This window comes from Phyllostomus hastatus, unplaced genomic scaffold, assembly GCF_019186645.2.
Source record: "Phyllostomus hastatus isolate PE091 unplaced genomic scaffold, TTU_PhHast_1.1 phas_contig_40, whole genome shotgun sequence".
Lineage (NCBI taxonomy): Eukaryota > Metazoa > Chordata > Mammalia > Chiroptera > Phyllostomidae > Phyllostomus > Phyllostomus hastatus.
The window spans coordinates 96304004-96330067 of NW_025333872.1; the positions used below are offsets into that span (position 1 = coordinate 96304004).

Genomic DNA, 26064 nt, shown 5'->3' on the forward strand with positions numbered 1-26064 from the left:
AAGTTTATACATAGGTGCTTAATCTACTGGTAAGTAACATTTAGTTAATTATATATATATATATATATATATATATATATATATATATATATATATATGTATGTATAAAGTATAGCGGATTCTCAGAGAGCAAATCTTTCCATTTGCTATGATGTTAAGAAAGTCACGCTAAAGCATGTCACTGTCTCAATCCGTGTTTGTTTACGTAGCGAACAATACCGTCCAGCACCAGCTAGTGTGCTGGAAGGACGGGATGTTCGCAGGAAGAAACAATCTCCCCCGGGATACCTTTCGCCCGGGGTCTCACGTATGGAGTGTTAGCTCAGCGGAGATGTCTATGGCTGCGTGACCGCATTTGCTGGGGGAACACAAAAGGCGTTTGTAATGAACACGGGGGAGGCACCTAAACCACCTCGCTTCAGAAGGAGGTCGTGCTGAGAACAAGCCACCGCAGAACGTGTCCCCTGACGCCGCACTCCCATCCGCAGGGGGCTCGGCGCCGGACAACCCCACCCGGGAGCTGGGAGACCCCGCCCAGCCCTGTTCACCAGAAAGGGCGGCCCCAACGGCGGGGCGGGACCGCAGCAGATGCTCGCGGGCAGGGAGCCAAGGGCCCCAGGTCGACCATGTGACCGGCAAGGAGGGCCCGCCTGGTAGACACGGCCGCTCTACCCGCTGCCCCGTCAATTAACCACACGGCCTTGTCCTCCTTATACACACAGACCCACGTGCTCGTTAGGGCCCGGACTTCTGCTGCAGGGGAAGCCCAGGGAAACAGTGGGGCAATGTCCCTGGGGTGGGGGTGGGGGCAGGTGTACTACCACCTTCCCCTGGGAGCAGGAGGCATAAGAACCAGCCTTCTCAGCTGTCAGGCACCTGGCCTAGGCCAGTCCACCTGACCGCGGCGAGTTACAACCTGTGGGCTCCAGGCAGCGTCCCAGGCGGGGCCTTCCTGAGCGGGGACCGGGCGCCATGGACCGCGGTTTCTCTCCTGCAGCCACCAGCCGGCTCGTCGGTCCCCCTCCCGGCACTGGGGAGGAAGACAGACGGGCGGCATTTCCACGATCCTTTTCAAAGCAGGGCATCAGGGAGTCTGCTGGGGACACGGCTGCGTGCTATCCGGCACCTACGGCTCTGCTGCTGCTGCTGCGGAATCTCGCTCCTCTCCCCACTCGTGTGAGTCCCGCTCCTTTTCAGAAAGCAGCAGCCATCTCTCAGTCACGTCTGACTGCGCGGGCCCCGCTCCCGGAGCAAACCTCCGCAAGCCACCTCCGGCCCACAGCCCCGCCGGTGCTCTCGGCTGCAAACACTCCTCCGATCACCAACACCCGGTGCTCGGTGAGTATATCACTATTTACTTGTTACACAGAAGCCCACCTGTGCAACGACGGCCAAGTGCCAGCTCGGACTTAGCCAGGCCCGTGTCCTCGGACGTGGGCGTCAGGCAGCAGCGACCTCCCTGACCTTCGTGAGGCTGGGAACGCCAGACGGGCGACAAGAGGTTGTCCACGAGGCAGTGACGGGGACATGTGGCAGACACACCGTGGACTATGTTAAAGTATAAACATGTACATTGCATGGCGATTCTAAAGCCCGTTAATATATTGTATCATCTTACCTTTTCTTTATGAGGATGCTTGGGATGGGTTTCAACATTTCATGGTTAGTGAGACAGTAATTCCAGTAACTCTTGGATGGTCTGTAGGGATGGACGTCACGCACTGACTATCTCCAGCCCGCCAGCAGCCTCAGTCCTTGTGCGCACACTCTAACTACTCGGCCCTAAGTCCTTATTTGTGCCATCCTGTCTGCTGGCACACTCTTCATGAGCAATCCTAACTGATGGGAGGACACGTTTTGCTAAATATTTTGTAACCCCTTTCATGAAACGTGCGTTAGCAATGCGTGTGTGCGCGTTAGCGACGCCCAGGAAACACCACACACCCCGAACACGAATAAACGTCTGCACGCCGTGTCGCACTCCCGGTCTGTCTGCCAGTCGAGTGGAGACCACGCGGTGAGGGCCCGGCGCGCGGTGCTGGGCTGCCCGGGGCCCACGCCGGTCTCCCCGGTCACAGCCTGGTGCTCTGGAACCCGGTCTCCTCGGTCCCCTCCTGCTGGGACTGCAGCACTTAGCACACAGTTACGCTCACATTAAACGAGAGGAAATTTAAATGAATTTTCTGGACTCCACAGAGTCTCCAGAGAATAAGATAGTGCCTGAGAAATCCTACGGCTTTATAAGTATTTACGGTGTGAAGTTGTCGCAGGGTCCATTTCCAGCCGATCCCGCCCCCCCCTACAAAATGCCTCCACAGGAGCGGGATCTTTGGGGAAATCAGTCTGTGGATGTCAGTGATTTATGGTGTCAGTTTACGTTTCCAGAGAAGGCTCGTGTGGATTGAGTGTGTGTGCGTTTGGTAATTTTCGTCACAACACCGTGATCATTTCTGGGCCCTTCGAGGACGGAAACCATTCTATTTTATTTTGAGCTCTTGACACACAAATGTGTTTGATGAGCAGCGGGCAGATCCCCAGGAGACTCAGGGGCGGGGGAGAGCGGGTCTCAGCACCCTCGGCACAGAGTGGCCCACGGCCTGCCCCTCCGCCCCCGTCTGCAGCAGGGCCGTGTGGGCGTCCAGGACTCAGCCAAGGAAAACAAGGTCAGCAAGCGCCTACGGATGGCCCCGCCAGCGTGGGTGTGAAGTGGACAAATAACCTGGGGCGGGGGGGGCACCTCTGCACTGACATCGGGATGCGAAGCCACTTGTGCCCACCGAACTGCCACAGTGATGGCGGGGCATGAGCGTGTTTTAGAAACAGATCTCAGCTTGGCCTGAAAAGCAATGTTGCTCTCAGCTGTTGCTCTTTTTTTTTTTTTTAAGATTTTATTTATTTATTTTTAGAGAGGGAAGGGAGGGAGAAAGAGAGAGAGAGAGAAACATCCATGTGTGGTTGCTGGGGGCCGTGGCCTGCAACCCAGGCATGTGCCCTGACTGGGAATCGAACCTGCGATGCTTTGAGCGAGGGCAGAGCCCGCGCTCAATCCACTGAGCTACGCCAGCCAGGGCAAAGCCGTTGCTCTTTTCTAAACACAGGGCTCTGCCTGTGAGGAGGCGTCATCGGTCCGAGTGCAGCGCGGTGGTCGTGTCCCAGTGACACGAAGGAGACAGTGGACGTTGACCTGCCTTACGTGAAAAGGACGTGAGGGTCATTCTTACATGCTAACAATTTAGAGAAAATATTCTATCATCATCATCATCATCATCATCATCATCGATCACAAGCATCATAGCACACACGTTTTAGGCAAGAAACCAAAGCTACTAAACACCCCAGACCTCACCATCGCGGAGAGTAATTTTTTGGCATGACGCATGTCTCTGCAGTGAGGGAGAGGAGGGGTTTCGAGAATATACTTCAAACTAAAAACTGATAACGAAAGAACACGCTTCACGGGCGAGAGCTTCTTGGTCCCCAGGAAGTCTAAAATTAATCAGGACCACACAAACCTCTGGCAGAGGCATCAGTTAAGTGTTATGGCAGAGCTGAGCAAGGAATAAATCAACAGAATATTAGTAATCCATCTGCGCATCACACAGATTTTGGCAGACAACACTATTATCTTAATGCTATGATGTTGGGAGGGAAAGTAAGTAAGAAAAATGGCTCAGCGTCTCCCGGAGGCCGGCACGTGGCTCCAAATCAATTTAAATTTATAGCTATCCTGGGTTATCTATAATAACCTCATTTCACAAACACTAAAGTTTGAATACCTTTTTAAAAAAACCAGAATCGATATATATTCAAGCCACCAGGTGCCCTGCTTACATGTCATCCTGCTGGAGCCGAAAGGAAGGAAGCCTTCCATAAACAAGCCCAGTCTGAGAGTTAGAGCTGTCAATATATTTTCAGATGTCACTCGGGGAGTATTTATACGAATCCTCACACTTCAGTGAGACACTATAACAAGTGAAGTTCAACTGAGAAAATTACCAAGGGAAACGAGGCATAAGTAAATTGTCTAAGGCTAAAGCACCGAGTTTCTTTCGGCAATTTTCAAGGAGGAGGAAGAGAGAACTACCAAGGTCTCCGTGAAAATCCCTGTAAATTCCAGGGGCTGGCAACGAGTTGAGAGACAAGAGTCAGAGGCATGTATCTGCGTCAGAGAGTTTCGCACAGGGGGGTGGCCAGCAGAAACGTGTGTGTGGACGCCGTGTGTCTGCTATGGGCCCCTCGGGGCCTCCCCCTACCTCTCTGCAGGCTGCTTTCCGCCCCGGGAAGCTGGCCTGCTTGGCCCCGTTGGGCCTCTGGTTGCTTCTGCTCCACGGGAAACGCCAGGAGAAAAGGGAGGAAGGGCTGGGTGGGTCTATTCCTCGGGCCTCACGAAGCGTAAGAGCCACTGCCGAGAACTGAACAAGGCAGCAATGCACGCCACACTCAGGGTGGGTTTTATGCGATCGCCTCCCATCGAATGGGAGTGGAAGCTGGAACGGGAGCCCCAGACGGAAGCTGGAGTGAGCAGGGCCATCACGGTCACACTCAGCAGCTTCTGTCCGTCCTCCGTGCCCAGAAATGCAACAGCGAAGGGAATGTGTCCCGGTTCAAAATAAAAGGAAACAGGCAATAGGAACAGAAAAATGAATTCAGAGAACACTGACTGCTGGGAAAAAAGGTGCTGTAGTCCTCCCTCCCTGGAATAACAACGTTGGCTTTATAAACAAATGTCATCTGCCTGGCCGGACAGCAACCGAAGGACACTGTGTCAGCACAGGTGAAGGGCTGACTGCATACAGCAGAGAAGGGCTGGCCACACCTTTGAGAATCAGGAGACACCCTCGACGTAGCTCTCATGGTCCACGAACGGAACACACTGTGTGAGGAAGATCGTAAAGGGGATCGTAAAGAGGAGACATGCTACCGTGCCGGGAGTCAGACCTGGGGCTGCATGGACACTGGGAAGTACCTGGCTGGCGTAGCTGAATGGATTGAGTGCGGGCTGCGAACCAAAGCATCGCAGGTTCGATTCCCAGTCAGGGCACATGCCTGGGTTGCAGGAATCGGCCCCCAGCAAGCGCACACTGATGTTTCTCTCTCTCTCTCTCTCTCTCTATCTCTATCTCTAGATAGAGACCCACATCAATGTGCGGTTGCTGGGGGTTCTGGCCTGCAACCCAGGCATGTACCCTGGCTAGGAATCGAACCTGGGACACTTTGGTTCCCAGCCCGCGCTCAATCCAGAGCTACGCCAGCCAGGGACTCAAAACTGGGAGTTTTAACCACTGAAGCTGTAGTTAGTTACTCCAGGAGAGGCGAGTCTGCTAAGTGTGGCCCTAACGATGCCCGTGAGGGTTCTGTACCGGAAACCGTTTTCGTCAGCAGAGGCTCGGCGGCGCTGGCTTTCGTGTCTAATTAATTTGATGTTTTCGCCATCACGTTAAAGGATCCCTTTGAGAAAATCAGGCCCGTCCTATTCCGAAACTGCCTGTCACAGCAAGACTCTGGGGCTTTTACTTTTCGTAGTTAACCTTTGGCTTCCTCCTTTTTTTTCCACCTGTAAGACAAGTGGTGTTCTCTCAAAATTAACCGATCACTGCGCAGACATAGACAGACCCAGAGAGCGGCGCAGTCCCTGCGTCCTGCAGAGGGGGCGGCCCCTCACAGGGAGCAGGGAGCGGGGGCCATGCAGGAAAAGACGGGGCGGCGCCCTGCAGGGAGCCCCCGGGGCTGCCAGGGGGCGGGGCGGCGAACCACAGGCGCAGGGCTCAGGAGCCAGCGGGGGGCCCGGGCACCTGGTGCAAATACAGGGTCTGGCATCAGTAAGGCCTGCTTGAGTGTGGTTGCTAGGGTAACAATACGGCTGTACCGATAGCTCATAGTTTTAACGTGAACACGTCACCTAAAATGCCACATGGCGTGCTTCAGTGTGACATTGTCATGCTATAGAATGACACGCTTAAGATTTCGTAATGAAATGGGGGCGTTATTTGTGCCGGACACTGTATCTCCTTCTTCGGAAATGTGGTTAAAAGAAGGTCTTTGACACGAGTGATGATGAACGCCATTTCTGAATGAGTGGAACAGTCTAAATTATAAATTACCTTAAGACAGAAGCATTTGGATAATTCGCAACCTGTGTGGTCGTACAAAGCCAGGTTCCACGACTCGGACCGCCGTCTCTGGGGCCTGCTTTAGAAAAGGGGCGTGAGTGATCCGCGGCTGTCGACAGGACGGACAATTGTGATAAATAAACAGAACGTTCCCACGCGGTTTGTAAGTCTAATCGGCCGCTCGTCATCGTCTCTAGAAGCCCCTCTGTACTTGCTTAGGGTTGCCCCCAAGCGCAGAGAGGTGACCTTGAACGTAGCTCCACGCCATTGGACACCTCCACAACAAGCGGGTTCTCCGGCAGGGGGGCTGCTGCATGAAGACCTCGCCAACACCGTCTGAAACTCGAGGTGGAACAGAACATCTGACGTGCTCCCTGCGGCGAGGCACCTGCCTTCCCATCGTTACTTCCCCATCCCTCGGCCTCGACGCCCTGCCCGACCCACCTGCCATTCTTCGACATCCATACTGCCACCTGGAAACATCACGTGTCCTCTGCAAAGCATTGCACGCTTCCGTCTGCCCACTCGGGGGACCGACCGCGCTCGGTTTATTCTTTAGGTCATGCAACACGGCAGGGCGAGCCACCAAGATGATCTCCCTGCTACAGAACCATAATCCCTAGGGCTGAATTTTTATCCCTGCATTTATATTTTATAGAAAAAAAAAACGAGCTCCTTGAAGAGAGACACGCGGATTCATCACCTAAGCTCGGACTGCTGCCTTCGCCCGGCTCTCCGCCCTTGGCGTCCGGTGGGACTCTGCTGTCAAGAAACAAATGAGAAAGTGCGCCGGCTGCTCTCGCGCCATTAGAAGCACGAGGCCCGCGGAAGGCGTGGGCTAAGGAGCTGCCCGAGGACTTGGGTGAGCACCGAAGGGCTTCCGGCTCATGCGTGCCTCGCAGCCCCCCCAAAGCACTGGGGCCCGGACTTAAGGGCGCAGTTCAAACCCGGCGCGCCGCGGGGCACGCGCGGCTGAGACGCCGCACTCCAGTGACCCCCCCGGAACGTGGGGGCTTGTTGCGCCGCTGTGGGATTCATCCGCTGGGCAGGGACGGCACTGAGCCGCGGCGCCCCCTGGCCCTCGAAGCTGCTGGAATCCGGTGCGCCCAGGGACGCCGAGCGAGCGCCGCAGGCTGCAGCAAGCCCCTCATGTCGGGCTCCTCGTGGGCCAGGAAACGCACTCACAGCCACTCAGAGGCTCTGCCTGCCTCGGTTCGGTGTCAGTGGCCCTGCCGGCGCAGTTGCGTTCGCAGCGCGCTCCAGGGAGAGTGGCGCGGCGAGGGGCCGTCTCCCTGCAGGGGGCGGAAGGGCATCCCGCAGGGGGTCTCGGGGGGCATGGGCGGAGCTCATTTGGTTGGTCTCTGCGACAAACCCGTGGACTAGATACTATTCCAAACCCTTTCCTGAGAGACGCAGAAAGTGAAACCCTGCAGTGGACTATTCCCCCGGAGCCGAGGCGGTTCGAGAGCTGGACTAAACCCGTTCTTCTCGCCCGCCTCGGGCCCTCCTTCCGAGCCTCGGACAAGGCCCCACACCCGGCGCCGGTCCCCGGCCCTTGGGTGTCAAGATGTTAGTACACTCTTTGCATGTCAGAGAGTTCGGAGTGCTTTTAGGTTCCACAGTCCATGCGGATTCACTGTAAGATCCCCACGTTTTGGGATCACACAGGGGCGGGCAAAAAGAGGTTTACAGTGCTCCTCCCGCGGAGAAAGTCAGGTTCCGGTTGTCCGAGAGCCGGATATCACTGTTACAATAACTGTGCTCCGCAGATTCACGACCGTGAACCTGCTTTTGCCCACCCTGTTTCGTCGGAATGGGATCTAATTACTGCATCAATCCGGACATGTTCCAATGTTTATAACCACAAAACATCCTACGCTGAAGCTTTGAAACATCCCAGAAAGTAATCATTTCTAAGGTCCCCCCCCCCCCCGCCCCCGGTTATTTATCCTGCTGGAAAACTGTTCTCATTTCCACTTATTTTCACTTCCTTCCTGCGGGCAGGACAACCTTCTGCGCATCCGTGTCTGTGACACGGTCCTTGGGCGGAAGCAGAAGAAGTGGCGGCACTTCCCACCGTGCGGGAGAGCCAAGACAGAGAAATGCGGCAATTTCCAGGAGAGCCAGTCCCTGTCACTGCCTCTGCGAAGCCTTCCTGACCTCGGGTAAACTTAGTCATCCCCAGGTCGGGGTTTCCCGTCGATCCTGCCAGCTCTGCACATTGTTATCATGCTCTTTAATATCTTTTTTTTTTTTACAAGTCTGTCTTTCTTCCCGGACAGCAGCCGGTTGAGACAGGGCAATGCGGGGTGCTTCTGTCTGTTCCCAGACCTCGGCGCCGTTCCGGATGCGGGCTAGGTGCTTCCTATGGGACCCGGGGTGGGGGGGGAGAGGGCTGGGGGGGGCAGGAGGGAGGGAGGATGTTTGGAAAACACGCAGGACAGGGGGGAGGAAGAGGTTAATTACCTTAACTTGCTGTGTGAATTAGATGCAGACTAAATACTCCAATACAGGCCAATACATGTGTGTACCGTGTCCCATTTTGCTGCGGTTAACTGACAAAGTCCCCTCACGCACGGAATGTCATAAGAGCAATTGATAAGCTATTAATGGATAATAAAAATAGCCACAAACTGAGGAAGTGCCTGAGATGTGTCAGGTGCTGTTAGTTGCTTTGCATGTATATCACCTAATAAAATGCTAAAAAAACAAACTAAAAAACCCTGACAGCAGCAAGTGGCACTGTTCTCTGCGTGAACAGGGAGGGATGGAGCCGGGGTTCAAGGTCCCACAGTGAGCAGTGCCTGGAGGGTCACTGGCACCTCGCTCTCCCCTGCTCTGCTCTGTTCCCTTACGGACTTGATCCGAAACACATACAAAAAATAAAAACAAGCAGAGTTCTTATAAACTATTAATTTCTTCTTGCTCATAGGCATTTCCGGAAAGTTCCATTTGCTTAAGAAAATTACGTAATACTCGAAAGATGGACAGAAGAATACATTAATTGGCCTTAGAAGAACAAGTAAAGAATGCTGAATAAAGAATACTGAAGTACTAATCTCATTAATACTTAACTTTCCTAAAAGTAATGTTTTAAGTCAAATAGAAATAATATTTTTTAAAAAAACTATTATAACACAAATGATAACGCCATCCGAATTGAAACCTACTGCCTGTCTATAGTTCAGAGAACAGTCGTTTTCCACTTCACTTTCCCCTGAACCCTACTCTGTCAGGTGAGGAAAGTGAGCGCCCAGCACAGGACGGTCACCTTTTAGGGGATTACACATTAGCAGCTTGCAGTGGCTGGTCGTGCAGGAACACTAGGCAATAGCTTGCACAAGGTATGTAATCAACTGCTAAAGAATTCATCTGGGGGAGTTAGTTTTTCGAGACACAGTTCCGAAACGAAGACATGAGCTATAACTCGCTGTGATGTAATTAATACTTACATTACATTCTCTCTTGGCAATATTTCTCTGGGATGATATGAGTAACTCACATATTAAAATAAGTGCATGAAATTTCTTTCCAAGCTTCATAAGATTTCTAGATCACGTGGAAAGATGAATCTGTTTCAGTACTAAAGAAACACGTGCAATGGTCTGAAGAACCTGCACTGGCAGGTATTAGACACGTCGGAACGTGTTTTAGGTTAGAGTAACCCCGACACTGCGGCTTTGGGGGGGAACCAGCGGGTGAATGCAGCGGGACAGACTCAGAAATACGATACAAAGTTAATATAATATAAAGAGGTGATTTATTTCAAATAAGTGGGGAGATGTGTTCTATTCAATAAATGATGCAGAAAAAGTAATTTGTAGGTTTTTCTTGGTGGAATATGTAAAATTAGATTCATATAAAATACTTCATGCTAAAATAACTTATGGATCAAATATTTCAGAAGATAAAACCATAAAAAATACTAGAAAATATTTGGAGTAAAGAGCTTTAACGGCCTTGGTTGGTGTGGCTCAGTGGACTGAGTGCCAGCCCACGAACCAAAGGGTCGCTGGTTTGACTCCCAGTCAGGGCACATGCCTGGGTTGTGGGCCAGGTTCTCAGTAGGGGGTGCACAAGAGGCAACCACACATTGATGTTTCTCTCCCTCTCTTTCCTTCTCTAAAAATAAATAAAATCTTTAAAATAAAAAAGATCTACAATGATCTTAAGTATTAAGAAAATAGTGCTAATAAGAATGATTTCAAAGGTATAATCCTATAAAGAGAACAGTACATTAACGCCATCAAAATGTACAGGGGAAGTAGTTCTAAAACACCATAGAAGACTTTCAAATTAAAGTACTTACTGGTGAGACTATTTGCAACATCTACAACACACAAAGGGTTACTATAGGAAATGTTTATAAGTGTAATTATAAGAAAATGGTTGTAGTAATGAGCAATAAATAATAGAAACATACTCAGGCACCCTTGTTATGAGAGAAAGGCAATTTAACATGAGATGCTATGTTCCACCCGAGTAACCGGCAAAGATGGAAAATAATGAAAGCCAAGCACCGAATTTGAAAGGGTGTGAAGCAGCCCCCCTCCTGCGGTTGTAGGGAGAGCCCCCACTTGGGGCAAACATTCTGGAGGACCTTTTGCAACAAGGTGTCAAAATACTGTAAATGTAATATCCATTCTCACAGCAACTCCTCTTCTAAAACTGAATGGAAAAATGAACATAAGGAAGAACACAGATGCACTGCTTTTGCAGTAAAATGTAGAGTAGCTTATCAATTAGGAGCTACAGCAGAATCAATAGTATCCATCACCAGAAATGATCATATAGACCCTTACCTGTTGATACAGAAAACGAGCACAATACACAAAGTCAAAGATACAAGTTACAAAGTAACACGAGATGTGACTGCATTAACATGCGTGTGTGTGCGCTCACATGAGCACATGCATGTGATCCTGGAAACCAGTCTAGAAGACTGTTAACAGTGACCTTCTCCAGGTGCTTTGAGTAAACATGCCTTACCCTTTTCTTTATGTGAAGGTCTGTTGGCTAATGTTTTACAGCCAAGATTATGTTCTTATAATCAGAAAAAGCAACATAGATTTTAAAAACAATGAATGAAAATGAGTTACCGTAACTTTAAATTGGACTTCTGGCACGACATTTGAAAGTGTGAGGCATTACGGTAATAATCGTGTCGCCACATGGTTTCAGAAAAATAAAAATCAACAACACTTTTTCTAAGTCATTATAACTTATTTTTCCCCTCTTCAGATCAGCTGGTATGGAATTTTATCTATGCCACAATGCTGTATTATATAAAATGCAAATTGAGTACATTTTTATTTAAGGAACTACAGATGTTACATTTTGTTACAATGCTATTGTCAGAGCAACTGTGATCAGTTTGGATACTTCCTGTTATTTGTAGCGAAGGCAATCAGCTGCACAGGCATTATGTTTAATTAGCCCAATCCTGGTGGGGACAGTTAGAGTAAAGCTAGCAAACTGAGCTCGGATCAAATCTAGAAACAGTCAACAGGCCTTAAGAACAACTACGGTGGCAGTAAGTACCGTTTATGGACTGCTTACCAGGACAGGCCCTGAGGTAAGTACTTTCTACCCTTTATCAGACTTTATCTTTCCAATGCCTGAAGGTCAAGGGCATTGATACATCCATTCTGTGAGTGAGGAAACTGACAGGGTGCACACGTTCAGGCCAAGGCCACCAGCCTGCGTGCATCAGAAGATGAATTCAACCCCAGCTTCCCGGACCCCACTGCCCACGCCCCTGTCTGCCGGGCTACGGGCTAAGTTCAGCCCTTGCAACAGGCCGACTAGTGTTCGAAGTAAGCCATCGATGGCGTCCCTGGTAAGCGTGCTGTTGACGGTGGCTCGAATCTAAGAGCCCAGGGTGTAGCCTCTGGGGACACAACAGGGTTAAATCGGATAGACTGACAGCGGCCTTTCAACGCCCCCGGCAGGACGGTGCGGTTCGGCACGACTGGGGAGTATTAGCTGGGGAGGTGGGCTGGAGAGTCCTTGTTCCCGTTTGTTGACTGCCGTCCCAGGCAAGGAAAGACACACTTCAGAACCTCTCTCGGGTCTGTGTACTCCTTCTCCCATGCTGCTTCCTCATGCTGTCGTCCGGGTTTTCACGCGAAGCCCCTCCCACAGAACGATGACGCAGAGCCATGCACACACGCCCGTGTGTCCGAGGGCGGGCGGTCTCTGTGTGATGACATGGTCGTGCAGCGCACCGCCAGGAGGTCAAGAGTGCCCTGGTTTTCGACTGTGGCGCCACGAGACACCCTACGTGTTAGTGGCTCGTTTATTTACGGTGTGTTACTCAAGAATCTGCATTTCAGGCACACATTTGTGGGGGCTGCTCATCTCTGCTCCCTCGGCCAAGGCTGGGGAGGAGGCTCAGCGGCTGGGCGCTGGAATGGCCTGGCGGCCCACTGGTCATTGTCATACAAACGCCATGGATAATGGGCAGGCCGGCCTGTTCGGGGCGCTGGACACCTGGGTTCCTGAGCCACCGCTCTGTTTCTTCGTGGCCCTTCCGTAGGGGTCCCACGCCCTGGTGGCTTTAGGGAACCCAGGCATCTTCCACGGGGGCTGAAGGCTCCCAGCAGAGAAAGCCAGATGGACACTAGTTGGCCTTCCATGACCCGGCCTCAGAAGGGACACAGAATCCCTGAACTGTTCTCTCTTCTGAAGACACGAGTCACGATCTGAGCCAGGGACCAAGCGGAGGAAAATGAGAACCCAGTTTTGAGGAGAGGAGAGTCGGAGGATGTGCAGACACCTTTAGAATAACCACGCAGGGATGCACAGGCTGTGAATCTTGGTCAAGGTCAAGACAGGTGGGGGCTGTCCAAGAAGGGGCTGTGGGGAAGGGAGAGGAGCAGAGGGAAGAAAGGAAACAAATCGGAGAAGCCAGACACGGACGCCGTGCGCTCGGAGATGTCCCGGAGAACGGAAGAAGGAACTAGTATCACAGTTCGGTCTCTGGGTGTCGGTTAGCCCGTGACCTGGACCCTTCAGGATGGGAGCTGCTATGGTTTAGTTCCCAGACCTGCACATTCTTCCGGTCAGACTCCGCCGTGCGCTCTCACGAGCGGGGGCTTTCTTGTGGCGGGCCTGTGAGTCACTAAGCAACACCTGACTGAGAGAGTGATGGTTCCTATTCTCTGGCCAACTCTAATTTAAATTCCGCTCCTCCATCGGCCCTGCCTCCCTCATGCTCTTCCTCCCCGTCCTATTCCAAACAGAGATCGGCTGTCGCCATTATGAAGGGTTTGGGTTGCTATGATCATTTATTGCCGTTTTTCATTTTCATTTTATTATATTTTTTGGAGGGCCACAGTTGAAATCTCAAAGACAATCCTTAGGAGGTACTCCAGTTGCGAGAGTTGAAAAGAAAATGTGGAAACTCAAGACTAAATCCTCGTTCTCAGTGTCATGTTATTCTGTGATTTCTTTCTTTTTTAAAAAAAGCATGCTGCCCTGGCTGGCGTAGCTCAGTGGATTGAGCTTGGGCTACGAACCAAAGTGTCGCAGGTTCGATTCCCAGTCAAGGTACATGCCTGGGTTGCAGGCCATGACCCTCAGCAACCGCACATTGATGTTTCTCTCTCTCTCTGTATCTCCCTCCCTTCCCTCGCTAAAAATAAATAAATAAAATCTTTAAAAAAAAGCATGCTGTAAATGGTGCATCAGCACCGGCCTTATGGGAGCGAATGCCAGCTAGTAGCAGCAACCATGAACTTGTGGTGTCCAGACATGTCCTCCGGTTTGCCCCATCTTGCCCTGATCGGCTCTCTCAGGATCCTATGGCCGTAGCATCCATCTAGTCCCGTACCCGTGGCTGATGGGCCCTCTTGGACGGCGGCCGCTTCTTGATCACAGGGTGGCTGACCCTGCTGACACCCCAGGAGCAAACAGAAGCCACCCCCAAGAGGCCCCTCTAATCAAGCGCACTTCTGTGTTTGCACTGCGGCAGGGGGGGCTTGCTCCCCGGGAGCCCGGTTCTGGTTCTGTAACCTTGGACCTGCAGTGACCCCACTGCGCGTCCTGGGCCGCGTGGGTTTGCCTTCCCGCACGGATGAGATCAGCGTCTCAACTCTCTCGAGGGCGTGACTGGACCCGAGTGGTGAGCGTGTTTGAAGGATTCCATCGTTCGGGCGAGAAAAGGCCCCAGTTTAAATGCATGCCCTGTAATAATGAATACTCCTCACTATTAAATGTTAAATCAGAACCAGTGCTCTAACGGGCCTGTATATATTAGACATTGAGCTAAGTGATATGAGTTTTAACTGCTCAAGATAAGTCACTGAAGACATTTATAATTCTTGTGAAAATCAGCATAAATTTTAATGAAATGGCTGATGCACATGGAGAAATGGTTCTTTTTTTATTAAAACAGTCCCTTTTTATAAGGCAGGTAAGAAATTAATAAACTAAATAACTCTAAGGAAAAGTGATAATTCTGGGAGCCAAGAAAATACAACAGCCCCCCCCCCCATCGGCACTTTCACTTTCGGGGGTTTCAGAGGTTTGAACTGAGGTCAACTGTAGTCTGAAAATATTACACGGAAAATCCCACAAATAAACAATTCTGGAGTTTTAAATCGTGGGCCATTCTGAGTAGCGTGAGGGACTCTCCCCCCTTTCTGCTCCGTGCCCCCGGAGGGGGTCACCCCTCTGTCCCGAGTCCCCACACTGTCCCCACTCCCCACCCGGCTGGCACTCGGTAGCTTGCTTAGATTGTCAAATAACTGTCACTGCATCGCAGTGGTGTCTAAGTCACCCTTATTCTACTTAAAAATGGCCTTGATTATTAAAAATTCTACTTGATTATTTTTTCCCCTTTACTCCTGCCATTTCCTCCAGCTCAGAAAGCACCCCCAGCCTTGCCCGCATCCCCACCTGCAGAAGTCCTGCCACCCATCCCTCAGGCCCCACCTCCTCCAAGAAGCCTTCCTTCCTTAATCACCTTCGCTGAGACGATTCCCTTCTTGGAATTCCCACAAGCTCCTTTTGTGCTTGTCTCCCGGCATTCGTAACGGGCTGGTTTGTCTTATTTCCTCTACCTTACTCATGGAGCAAAGACCTTTTACAGTCAGTCCTTCACATCCGTCTTCACAAACACTCAGGGCATGACCAATCATCACCTGGCTACACGTCTGATCCCTCCCTGAAATTTCCCCAGCCGTGAGGGGCCTCACAGAGAGTGTCCCCTTGTCCCTCCCCGGGGCCTGGCACAGGAGACACGCGCAGTGACCCCCGTGCCTGCTCCTTCGAGCCCGACTCAAGGTCGTGCCCGTGAAGTGCTCTCTCCCCAGCCAGGTTCCTGGCTCTTGACGGCCAGTCCTCGTCTTCGGCCCAGCGAACAGCCCAACAAACAGACGCCTCTTATGGGAGTAACTATGTTTCTTCCCATGGAAACACAGAGATTTTGAAAATCATAGTTTGCGTTCCCACCCTTAAACCTAAGAGTCTTCTCTTCTCATAAAGACACTCACGGACGGTGACCGTCTCTGAGCTCATCGTCCAGAGATCTGAGGGGGTGATAATTACCCTCTCCAGGAAGTTCAGATCGGAGGATCCCAAACTCTGTTCTTTTTTTTTTTCCTAAGAAACCTCCGAGGAAGTAAATGTTTCACCACATGTGGGGCAGCAGTGCATGAAATTCCTCTCATTTTTTAAATTTTATTCTCCGTATGTTTCTATTTTCCACTCCAAGTCTCAAGTTTGGTAAACTGGCTTTAAGCATGTTTTGCAGCCTAGCTTTTTTTAAAAATATTTTTTAAAAGATTTTATTTATTTATATTTTTAGAGAGGGAAGGGAAGGAGAAAGAGAGAGAGAGAGAGAAACATCAATGTGCAGTTGCTGGGGGCCGTGGCCTGCAACCCAGGCATGTGCCCTGACTGGGAATCGAACCTGCGATGCTTTGGTTCGCAGCCCGCGCTCAATCCACTGAGCTATGCCAGCCAAGGCTTGCAGCCTAGCTCTTAAACACAAAACTTGATCATGGCCCTTGATAACTTTGGGGGCACAGTTTGTCCCAAAAAAAGACACAGCAGTGTCTTCATGAAGGGGTGTGGGCTCCCCAGAGCCATGCGTCACCCGCTTGAGGGAGCAGAGAGCTATTTCCCGGCCGAGACGCAGGCCGCACTCCCTCGCCCCATTACTCTCGACTCTTCCTTCCATTCTTCTCACTCCATTAGCCCCCGCATACTGGCTCAGCGGCCGTCACCGAGTGACCTCCGGTCCCTAATCCCTGCCGTTCCCATTCAGCCTGATCTGCCATCCCCAGGGACATGCTCTGTGACATTTGCAGCTGCAGTTAATCTTCCTCTGCCCCAGTTCTCAGAGTTTCACTTATCAATCTCTTCGAAAATTATCTTTGCACCCTATTGCTGTCTTTTCTGGTAGCTTGATAGACCCTCTCCCCTCACCTGAAACCTAGTGGTCTGGAAGCACATCTCCTGATTAACCGTGATAAATCCCTTTGTTGTCCACATCCCAATACAACCCCTCTCACGGACAAATCTGGCTTTGGAATCACTCTTTGGAAAGACAAAAAATTGAGAGGTAACTTTGGAAGCCTCTGGGAATAACAAACAGGTTTAAAATTGCTAGTATTGCCCTGGCTGGAGTAGCTCAGCGGATTGAGCGTGGGCTGGGAACCAAAGCATTGCAGGTTCAATTCCCAACCAGGGTACATGCCTGGGTTGCAGGCCACGGCCCCCAGCAACCGCACATTGATGTTTCTCTCTCTTTCTCCCTCCCTTCCCTCTCTAAAAATAAATAAATAAATCTTTAAAAAATAGCTAGTATCTAAGTGGCGTTGTGGTATTCTGCATGATTTTCTTCTGTATACAAAATAAGACGTAAATCACAACGCAGGGAATCACAGATCAGCAAGTGGAAAAAAAAAAAACCCACCTCACAACTCATGCCGGCTAGAAGTTTCCTGCAGTCGGGGTTGCAAGAATTAATTTCAATATTTAAACAACGTATCACAGAAACCACACAATGGCCTGAACGATGGCATCAAACACTCAGCTAAGGTCATATCTGCAAGGCCAGGATGCGTGTGCTGGTTCCCTCGTGTCCGCGGGTGTCCGCTGCGCATGCACTGGTTTCTGGCGCCTGGTTTCCTCTCCTTGTGGGTTGAGTTTTTTCATATAACAGTGTGCAGGAGTCTTGGACAGCGCCATAAAGGAGACGGGCGCTGATTTAATTTTCCTCTAAGCTATGAAAGAGCCCGCATGCCAGGAGGCTGCGTCACAGAAAAAGGAAAGTCACTTGAACTGATTCCAGGCTCCGGGGCCTCACCGATGGCCCAGGCTCCTGAACTCTACCCCCATTCCTTTAGTGCTCTTAAAAACCGACGCCTTTTCTCATGGTGGACGCATTTATTTTCATATATCAGCAACATCTTAAAACGCTGTTTCATTTAAACTTGTAAAATTTTAGCTGGTTCTGTAATGCAAATATCTATCCTGGGATGTGTACCCTCATTTAAAAAATGAGTCTTGTAAGCCCTGGCTGGCGTAGCTCAGTGGATTGAGCGCGGGCTGGGAACCAAAGTGTCCCAGGTTCGATTCCCAGCCAGGGCACATGCCTGGGTTGCAGGCCATGACCCCCAGCAACTGCACATTGATGCTTCTCTCTCTCTCTCTCTCTCTCTCTCCCCCCCTTCCCTCTCTAAAAATAAATAAATAAAATCTTTAAAAAAATCATGAGTAAGCAAGGGTCTATAATGAAAAAGACTACCTTACTCATTTAAAAATAAAAAATAAAAATGACTCTTGTTACCACGCACTCAGAACCGGGTTAGAAACGGACTGTCCTTGAGCCCGAAGGCTTGACCTGTTCTGCAGAGTGTTGTAGGAAGTGTCTAGCTCGTCACCCAAATTGCGTGTCAGACAACAGAGGTCATTTTGTCGTGCTCAGGCACCCTTCCATCACAATCGGAGCTCGACTTCAAAGCTTCTGGAAGTCAACCTCATTTAGAAGTAAGAAAATACGACTGGAGGCTGGCGGGGGCGGGGGCAGGGCAGGGTAGTGACAGGGAGATCACGTCCCTTCGGCCAAACGCCGGGCCAGAAGGAGCGGGAAGCAGACACGCCCCCCTTTTACTGGTCTTTCACTCCTGCCTCTGCCCTCCGTCCTCCGCCTGGAGCGCCCGCTGCCCTGACACGCGGAGCCAGGCTCCAGGCGGGGCCTGTTGAGGTGGGCGTGGGGAGACGTGCCCCGCCCCCCTAGCTGTGCCCTGAGCTTCGCTGCAGGGGAGCACAGAGCCGCAGCTCCCCGCCCCCCACCTTGCAAACGGAAACGGTCCTCTGCCACCCTCTCCCGATACTGGGTCAGCCGGAGGTCCGGCCCGGGAGACAGAGCAAAGCCCGCCTCTGATCGTTGTGAGAGGCTGGGCGGGATGAGAACACAGAGTCTGGACCAGGAGACCGTCCCGAGAAATCTCCAGTCTCCTCTCGTGAGAGTCAGATCGGGTCTCGAACAACAAGAAAAACGACCCAAAGAAACACACATCTCTTGGAGAAGGGTAATTCATTAGACCAATTATTCATAAGGAACTTTCTGGATGTACAATATGCAAATGCCTTATAAATAAAAATTGTTCCTATTAGGTGACTCTTATTTGCTATTCATTTCATTTCAGCCAGCATCTCCCGAGGAGATGAAATCTGAGATAGAGACTATGAATATTAACTTTATTCACGCTGATGTTCCGGCTGACGTATTACTGAACCCAACTGGGGGAAAATGCGAGAAATAAATTGCTGCGTTGAGTAAGATGAAAATTCTCCATTTATTATATTGAATTTAATAATTACATTATTTATTACAGTTCAGGAGATAGTTTTCAGTATCTAACTTCTTTTGAAATAAATCTTTGGGCTATTTGAAGAGGTCCTTCTTAACTGTTTCTGATAAGAACACGGTTCTGTGTAAAAGGCTTTAACTCCTGTCAAAATCGAATGATGTGAACAAGACAGTGTCGTATTTTACATGGCATTCGGGTACATATTACTCCCCCAAAACGTAAGGTATAATGTATGCAATAGGCTGTTTATTAGTAAAACCGCCAGCCCTCAACAAGTATAAAAGGAATGGCCTCGGTCATTCGTTACTTTGAATGAAGGGTGCTGTGGTCTGGACGTCTGTGTCCCCCCCACTGAAGTCACGTGTCCAAACCTAACCCCCTTGTGAAGGTGTCTGGGGGCGGAGCTTTGCGAATGTGACTCCATGTGAGATAGGGGAGTCCTTGGGCATGGGCCCCCGTCCTTGTAAAAGGGGCCCGGAGAGTGCCACCCCACTCTGTCGGGTGTGTGGGGGGCCTGTGACCCGGAGTGGGGCTCTCCCCAGACCGTGAGTGACCGGTGCCTGAGCTTGACCCTCCCCGCCTCCAGAGCTGGGAGGGATAACCGTTCGCTGCTCATCAGCCACCCAGGTTATGGTGCTTTGTTGCAGCAGCACGAACAGACTGACTACGCATGATTTAACATTCTTTTTTCTTTTCCATACAAGAAACTCTCTCTCTATTCTAGACTCCGCTGCCCACCTGTCGGGTGTCAGGGAGAGAGGCAGAGGGTGTGGACGGCCAGGGGACGTCCGCCTTCGGCAGGTAGGATGTGGAGCTCGGGCGCAGCAGTGTCCCACCTGCGGCCCGCATGCCGCGTGCAGGCAGCCCAGGATGGCTGTGACTGTGGCCCAGCACATAGTTGTGGATCTGCTTATTTTTCTTTTGTGATTACCGGTTGCAGTGTGTTTAATGTGTGGCCCAAGACAACTCTGCTTCTTCCAGTGTGGCCCAGAGACGCCAAAAGCTTGGACACCCCTGGCCTACCTTTGGAACAGGGTGTCTGGGTTTGCCTCGGCCCGTGTGCGTGCAGATAAAAGAAAATACACCCCCAGCCCATGTACAAACACACAGATCTTCACTGTTTAAGGCACTGTAGATAAAACATAAAGTGAGGATTTGCACAGAAAATGTAAAGTTGTGCGTCATACCCAAAGTTTAATTAATTTCACTAATGGAGAGAAACCTAATTGATTTTTTCCTTTCTTTTAATCTCAAGCATGTACGCTTTGAATTGACTAGGAAATTCTTTTTTTAAAGTAGGCTGCCTTTCAGGACTAATGCTATGTTCCTTCCTACGATGACACCAATTAGTGCAAGATTAGATTAGGTTCAGATTTCTCTGTGTAAAGGTCAAGTTTATATTAGTACTCTAAAAAACCAAGGTTGAAATTACTGCTATTTCAAATGAGCTATTTAGATTACCTGTACGTGCATGAGTATTAATTAAGAATACATTAGAAACCCCACTCCTTTTAATTTTAAGTATATGGATGTTTTATGTGAGTGATAGAAGTTAAACTTTTTTATGAGAATATAATTATAGTGTACAAAATACAGTCCACAATTCAAAATACCCTGCAAACTTAAGTGTGATAAACTACCTAAAAATGCCTATCTCCTCACCTCCACGAGACACAAACGCCGCACATAACACTAGAGAACACGAGAGTCGTGGTCCGCACCTCACCATGCTGTAGAAACTCGAACCAGAAAACAGTTCTGAGACCCCTGCCTGCCATGGCCATGGCCGCCGCCACGGCCCTGCAGAGGGTGTGCGCCTCGGTTCCCAGACTTAACCAATGGGCACCTACTGTCTGCCAGCCTTGGGAGAAAAACCGTAGTTGAATATGATCATTTCTTTTTCTATCTCCTCTCTATTTAAAATAAAATAAGCATGTATGATACTAACCACTCCCTTTCCATCCTAATTCAGGTACATTGTCAATACTGTTCAATCCCATATTCCCATTGGATGTTTTTTTATTGGCTAAGTGAACGGAACTTCCACATTTAGGAAACTAAATGGGCGTAAAGGATTGAATGTTGACAACAGCTACACCGAACGGATCCCGGGGCCGCGGACTGGTTCCCAGGGGGCCACAGGGCACAGCTTCGGGGAAACACCCCCGCCCCCTGCCGCCGAGGTTCCCGTGATGAAGCCGGTAGGAAGACCCCTGACCTCTGGGGGCGTGGTTCCAGCCTGCCCGGGGAATAGAGGAGCTCCACGAGAAGAGCGCCCACCCTGCTGTGCCCTGGGCAACTGCACACTCTCGCCCTCCCTGGGGTTCAAGGCCTCCAACCCCACGTGGTCACCCCGTGGCCGTGGTGAGGAGGCGTGGGTGCGGGACAGCAAGGACTCGGCGGAAGCCCCGGCGAGCCAGCCTCGGACCCACTAATTCTTGGGTGTTCGGTCAGAAAGGCCTTTGAAGACTCGTAGCCCCCTCATTTCCTACCAGAAAACCCGCAGATGAGGGCGGTGCAGGGGAGAGTCTGGGCTCAGAGCTCCCGCCTCCTTCAGGCTTGGGAAGCACCCCCCCTTCAGGATTGGGAAGACCCCCCGCCCCCCCCCCGCCCCCCGCCCCCCGCAGAAAGGATCTGGGAGCGGGGAATGTGGGAATGCCTCTCATGCAGCCCCTGTGTGTGTCCCTGGACCCACTGCGGGGGATTTGGGCGGGTGGCCAACGTTGGGGTGGGGCGGGCTGGGCAGGCGGGGCGGGGGGGGCGGGGGGAGGAGAGGCTGGTGTACGTCATGGAGGGCGGGGACCCCGCAGCAGCCCCGCAGCCCTGCTCAGGAGAAAGGAGTTCATCCTTGAGGGGCCGAGGAAAGTCGCCTTTGGAAGTGGAGACTCTGCGGCTGTGACCCAGGTCCGTGCAGTAGCGCGCCCACGGCGTGGCGACAGCCACAGAGCCACGTGTGCACGGTCCGGGGCCTACGTGGCGTCCTGTGGGGGATGGGCTGGAAACAAATGTTTGGCTGCCGACGCCGGGGGGCAGGGCAGGGCGTAGGTGGGCGGAGCCCAGGGGTCCGTGGTTACAGACCACAAAATGCCTCTCTGCAGCCCAGCTTCTCTGGAGTTTTAGCGTATGAAGTTGTTTTACTACGCTGTCAGCGCAGCCGTTCTTTTGCAAAGACGCGCCCGCGGTTTAATCCAGGTCTGCACCTGGAGGAGCGCGCTGCCAGGGGTTTTGAGGCTGTCGGCCCTTCGAGCTGCAGGGTAACTAATTTATGGGGCATCTCATGCACTGACACCGAAGGCGAGTTGGCTATGCAACAAGCAACGGCCGTGACTTTCGGCCCCGCTCAACACTGGTTCCCCCTGGCTGATGTGAAGCTAAACTTTCCAGACGCAAAACAGCCCATTCCACTGCAGCCGCGTCCTGCCAGTTAACGTCAAGGCACGTGAGAGGCGGTCACACTGGCCATGATGCGGGGGGAATCCTCAAAGCGCCTCGCATGACCATAAGGATGACATGGAGACCACGTGATATGTGACACGTACCACAGGGAACAGACCTATTACCAGTGTTATTAAGATAATTTTATCTCCATATTAAGCATCCTACATTACATACACACTACATTTGTAAGCATGCACATACTTATAATTATACTTAAGAATTCCCCCCCTACAAAATATACACGCTTTAATTTCATCCCAGAAGCGAAATTCCAGGACTGTGCTGTGTACGATTTCTGTGAGCGGCACACAAGTCACTATTTTCTCTCGGGATCTGCATCAACGGAAACCTGTCCCTGGTCCTCCTTCGCCCCAGGCCGAGGGACAATGGCTGTTGCCGCTGCGCACTGCCACCTGGGGGGCCACCCTGCCGAGGGGCGTGGCTGGCTACCCCAGGTTGGGCGCACCTGTTGCTGTTGACAGGCTCTGTCCCTTAGCAGAGACCTTAGCTGCCAGCGGGCGGTGACGCTTTGTGAACTGACACGGGCATTTGTGTCGGCGCCGGGACGGTGCTCACGACCCAGGGAGAGTGCGCGCTCCGGCGATGCCGGGCCCACCCAGGGGCTCCGAGGTGAACGGCCCAACAACACACAAGTCACAGGCACGGCCACAGCAGTAACATGTTTAAATAACGTCAGTGCTCAGCGTCCCTTTGAAGCAACATTCGCTCGCACGACACACAGGGCACCTGTTTGAGAAAGACAAGGGACCGCAGAGAACAGGATGGCGACCCACCTGCGGAGCTGGTCGCCCGCACCGGCCGGCGGCCGACCCGTGTCCAGGACGCGGCTGGAGAAAGGCGCGGATCTCACAGCGTCAGGAAAAGCGTCGACGCCGTGTCCTGCGACCCTCGTTTGCCAGGCCCCGAGCTGGCCTTCGGTCGACCGCCTGGTACCACTTTGTGAGGGGTTTAGGTGGCCACGATTTTACCAAAGGCACCTGAAGGGGTCACATCCCTAGGAAAGCAACGCCGGCAGGCGATGCCACGGGGAGTTTCTGGTGACTGTGACAAACATTTTTGGGAAATGTCATGAGAGGAAAGAAGAGTCCATCAGCGTTTTCGTCTGCATTGTAATGTCCCAGTGAGCATGGGAGGGCCACCAGGACGAGAAGGGGCGAGACCGGGTGGGTACTCACCGCTCTGGTGCCCGGGCAGCCTGGAGACTGGCACTCGCCTCGCATCCGGTCGGGGACCAAGACGTCCTCCCAGCAGGACGGGCCCTGGGGGAAGAACACACAGACAGGTCCTCGGTGCCCACACTGCGACATGAATGTTCTCCCTAACACAGGCTGTACCCCTCTGTCCTCACCAAGTGACCGCGGCGTGAACATGTGCCCCCCCGACGGTCCCCGAGGCCCGTGACTTCCAGGGCCTGGGCCACAGCCCTCGAGGTCCCTCCAGGGGCCCGGTAGGTCGGGACCACTTTCATGAGCGACACTTGGCACCTTGCTCCAAACAGGAAGCTCAAGGACACGTGGTAACCTCCCATTCCCGTTCAATGTGATTGCTTAAAAACTTAAATACATTTCTTAAACTCAGGGTGACTTCAACGGACAACCTTTAAATGAAAACACACACACGCGTACATCACACCCAGAAGGACTGTTCAGGGCAGCCCTGCAGTGGGGGCGGGGGGCACTGCAAAGGGACCGCCTGTCACAGGGGCCAGCTGAGCGGACCCAGCTCGCCCCTCTCCCTGGCTCCACGGAAATGGGTTGAAGAACCAGCAGATCGTAGAACCAGCGAGAAGACGGAGCACTGGGGGGGAAGAGACTCCCGCCTCTCCAGAAACGCGCAAGCAGAGCAGGGCCCCTGTGCCCTGGAGGAGCGCGAGGAGGCGGGCTCTCAGAACAAACAGAAAAAGGGCGGAAGGAGCGAGGGCAGCGGGAGACCTGGAGCCGCAAACGTGAAAAAAGTTAAATTTCCATCAGGTTTAATTTTCATAAACAGGAGATCCTAAAATCTTCGAGAGAGAGAGAGAGTGTCGGATCACCTACCGGAAACAAAAGTCAAACCAGAGTTTTAAAGCACTGCCAACATCCCCAAGGCCTGGAGGGAAGGGAGTCCACCCTGCGACCGTCTCTCTCACCTAATCACCAACTAACTCAGCGGAGGACGGGGCATCGCGTTCTCGGATGCGGAGGCGCAGAGTCTCGAAGGCTGCTGTGCGCCTGGCAGGTCTCGGCGTTCAGAAGATCGCCCGCCAGCCTGAGGGAGGGGCGGGGCCGCCTGGGCCCCCCTCCCCGCGGCTGTGCCTGGGAGGGGCTCACGCCTGGGCAGACCTGGGTGCCACCGTCTCCGCAGTGGGCAGGAAGGGAAGGAGGGAAGGGCGTTGTGAGAGCCAGTGCCCAGGCAGCGGCCGAGGAAGGTTAGGACAGGGCTGGGGCTCCGGTGACTGACTACCGAGGACGTGGGGACCACCCAGAGGTCAGAGTTAGGGTGGAATCCGTCATCGCCAGTCAGCACCAGGACCACCCACTCCCGGACCCAGACCAAGCAGCCACCCGGACACCCTGTCGCCGAAACCAGAGGGACCACGGAAGGCACCCGAGGGTCCCCGGCCCCTCTCGGGGGTCTGCAGGAGGCCCGCTGGCCTCCCTGCTTCCTCCACCAGCACAAAGCGCGCCCGTGCTGTGTTGAGGAAAACCAGGGGCAGCAGGCACGGCCTGGGAGACCGAGCAGCTCCCTCCAAGCCCTGAAGCCAAACCTCACAAGGAGACACATCACAAATTCACAGGCCATTGCTCTGAAAGCCACAGCTTGAACGGGAAGGACGAAGCGATGACAGGAAAAGGGTCACACAGCCAGCCCGGGACTCGGGCTCTTAAGAGAGGCCGCTTCCGAGCTTGGCCCGTGGCTGCCGTCTGGGACTCCGGATGCGGGGAGGCCTCCCACCCCGTTCTCTTACCGGTCCCGAGGGTCTGCAGCATCTAAAGTGCGTGTGCAGACAGCGGGGTGTATGCCGAACGCCCCCCTCCCCCCATGCCTGAAAGTGTGAGCGCGGACTCGGGCGCACGACGAGAAGCCCCGAGAAAACCGCTGGGCTGGGCTGTTACCGTCCTGGGGCGGCAGGCGTGCCCTGTGTGACCCGGTGGGACAGGACGCCTGGCAGCTTGTCTGTGGTTTCCTCCGACTTCACTCCAGTGCCCTTCCTTCTGCCACGGGGCCCCCTTTCCCAAGTGTCTGACTGTCCACTGAGTCCTACGTCCACCCAGTGAATCAGCAGCCCAGACATGCAAACAGTCTTGGGGGCCCACGACCGAGAGACACACGGCTGGTCAACGAGGACATGATCCCCCAGCCACACAGAAGGGCCGGGGCTCCTGACCATCCGTCTGTCACCGGGGAGGAAGGGGTTCCGTTTCCGTGCACGTCCCCGTGTGGGCAGGCTCTCACAGGCCGCCGCTGCAGTCATGGGATGGGGCAGCCACTTGATGTCCAGCCTCACACTCTCGCCACTGAAAAGAGGACGGGGGTGTCAGGTAGGGTTGTGCAACCACATACCTACGACAGGCGGCTTGGACAACATGAAAGTGAAGGTACGAATGTTAGAATCGGAAGCAAAGGCGGGGCTAGGAAAGCCTGCTGCTTCTTATTGCAAGGGCATCTGCATATGTGTGCTTATAGCC

At 52.5% G+C, this 26064-nt stretch overlaps 1 protein-coding gene across 3 annotated transcripts in view; it reads right to left on the reverse strand.

The window, feature by feature from the left end:
- The window catches only part of PRKN (parkin RBR E3 ubiquitin protein ligase), an 831387-nt gene that overhangs the window by 377759 nt on the left and 427564 nt on the right, over positions 1–26064 (reverse strand). For all 3 annotated transcript variants that reach the window (XM_045844065.1, XM_045844064.1, XM_045844066.1), the window contains exon 5: positions 23572–23655. In XM_045844065.1, coding sequence (XP_045700021.1) covers positions 23572–23655 — 84 coding nt within the window. The remainder of the gene's footprint in view (positions 1–23571; positions 23656–26064) is intronic.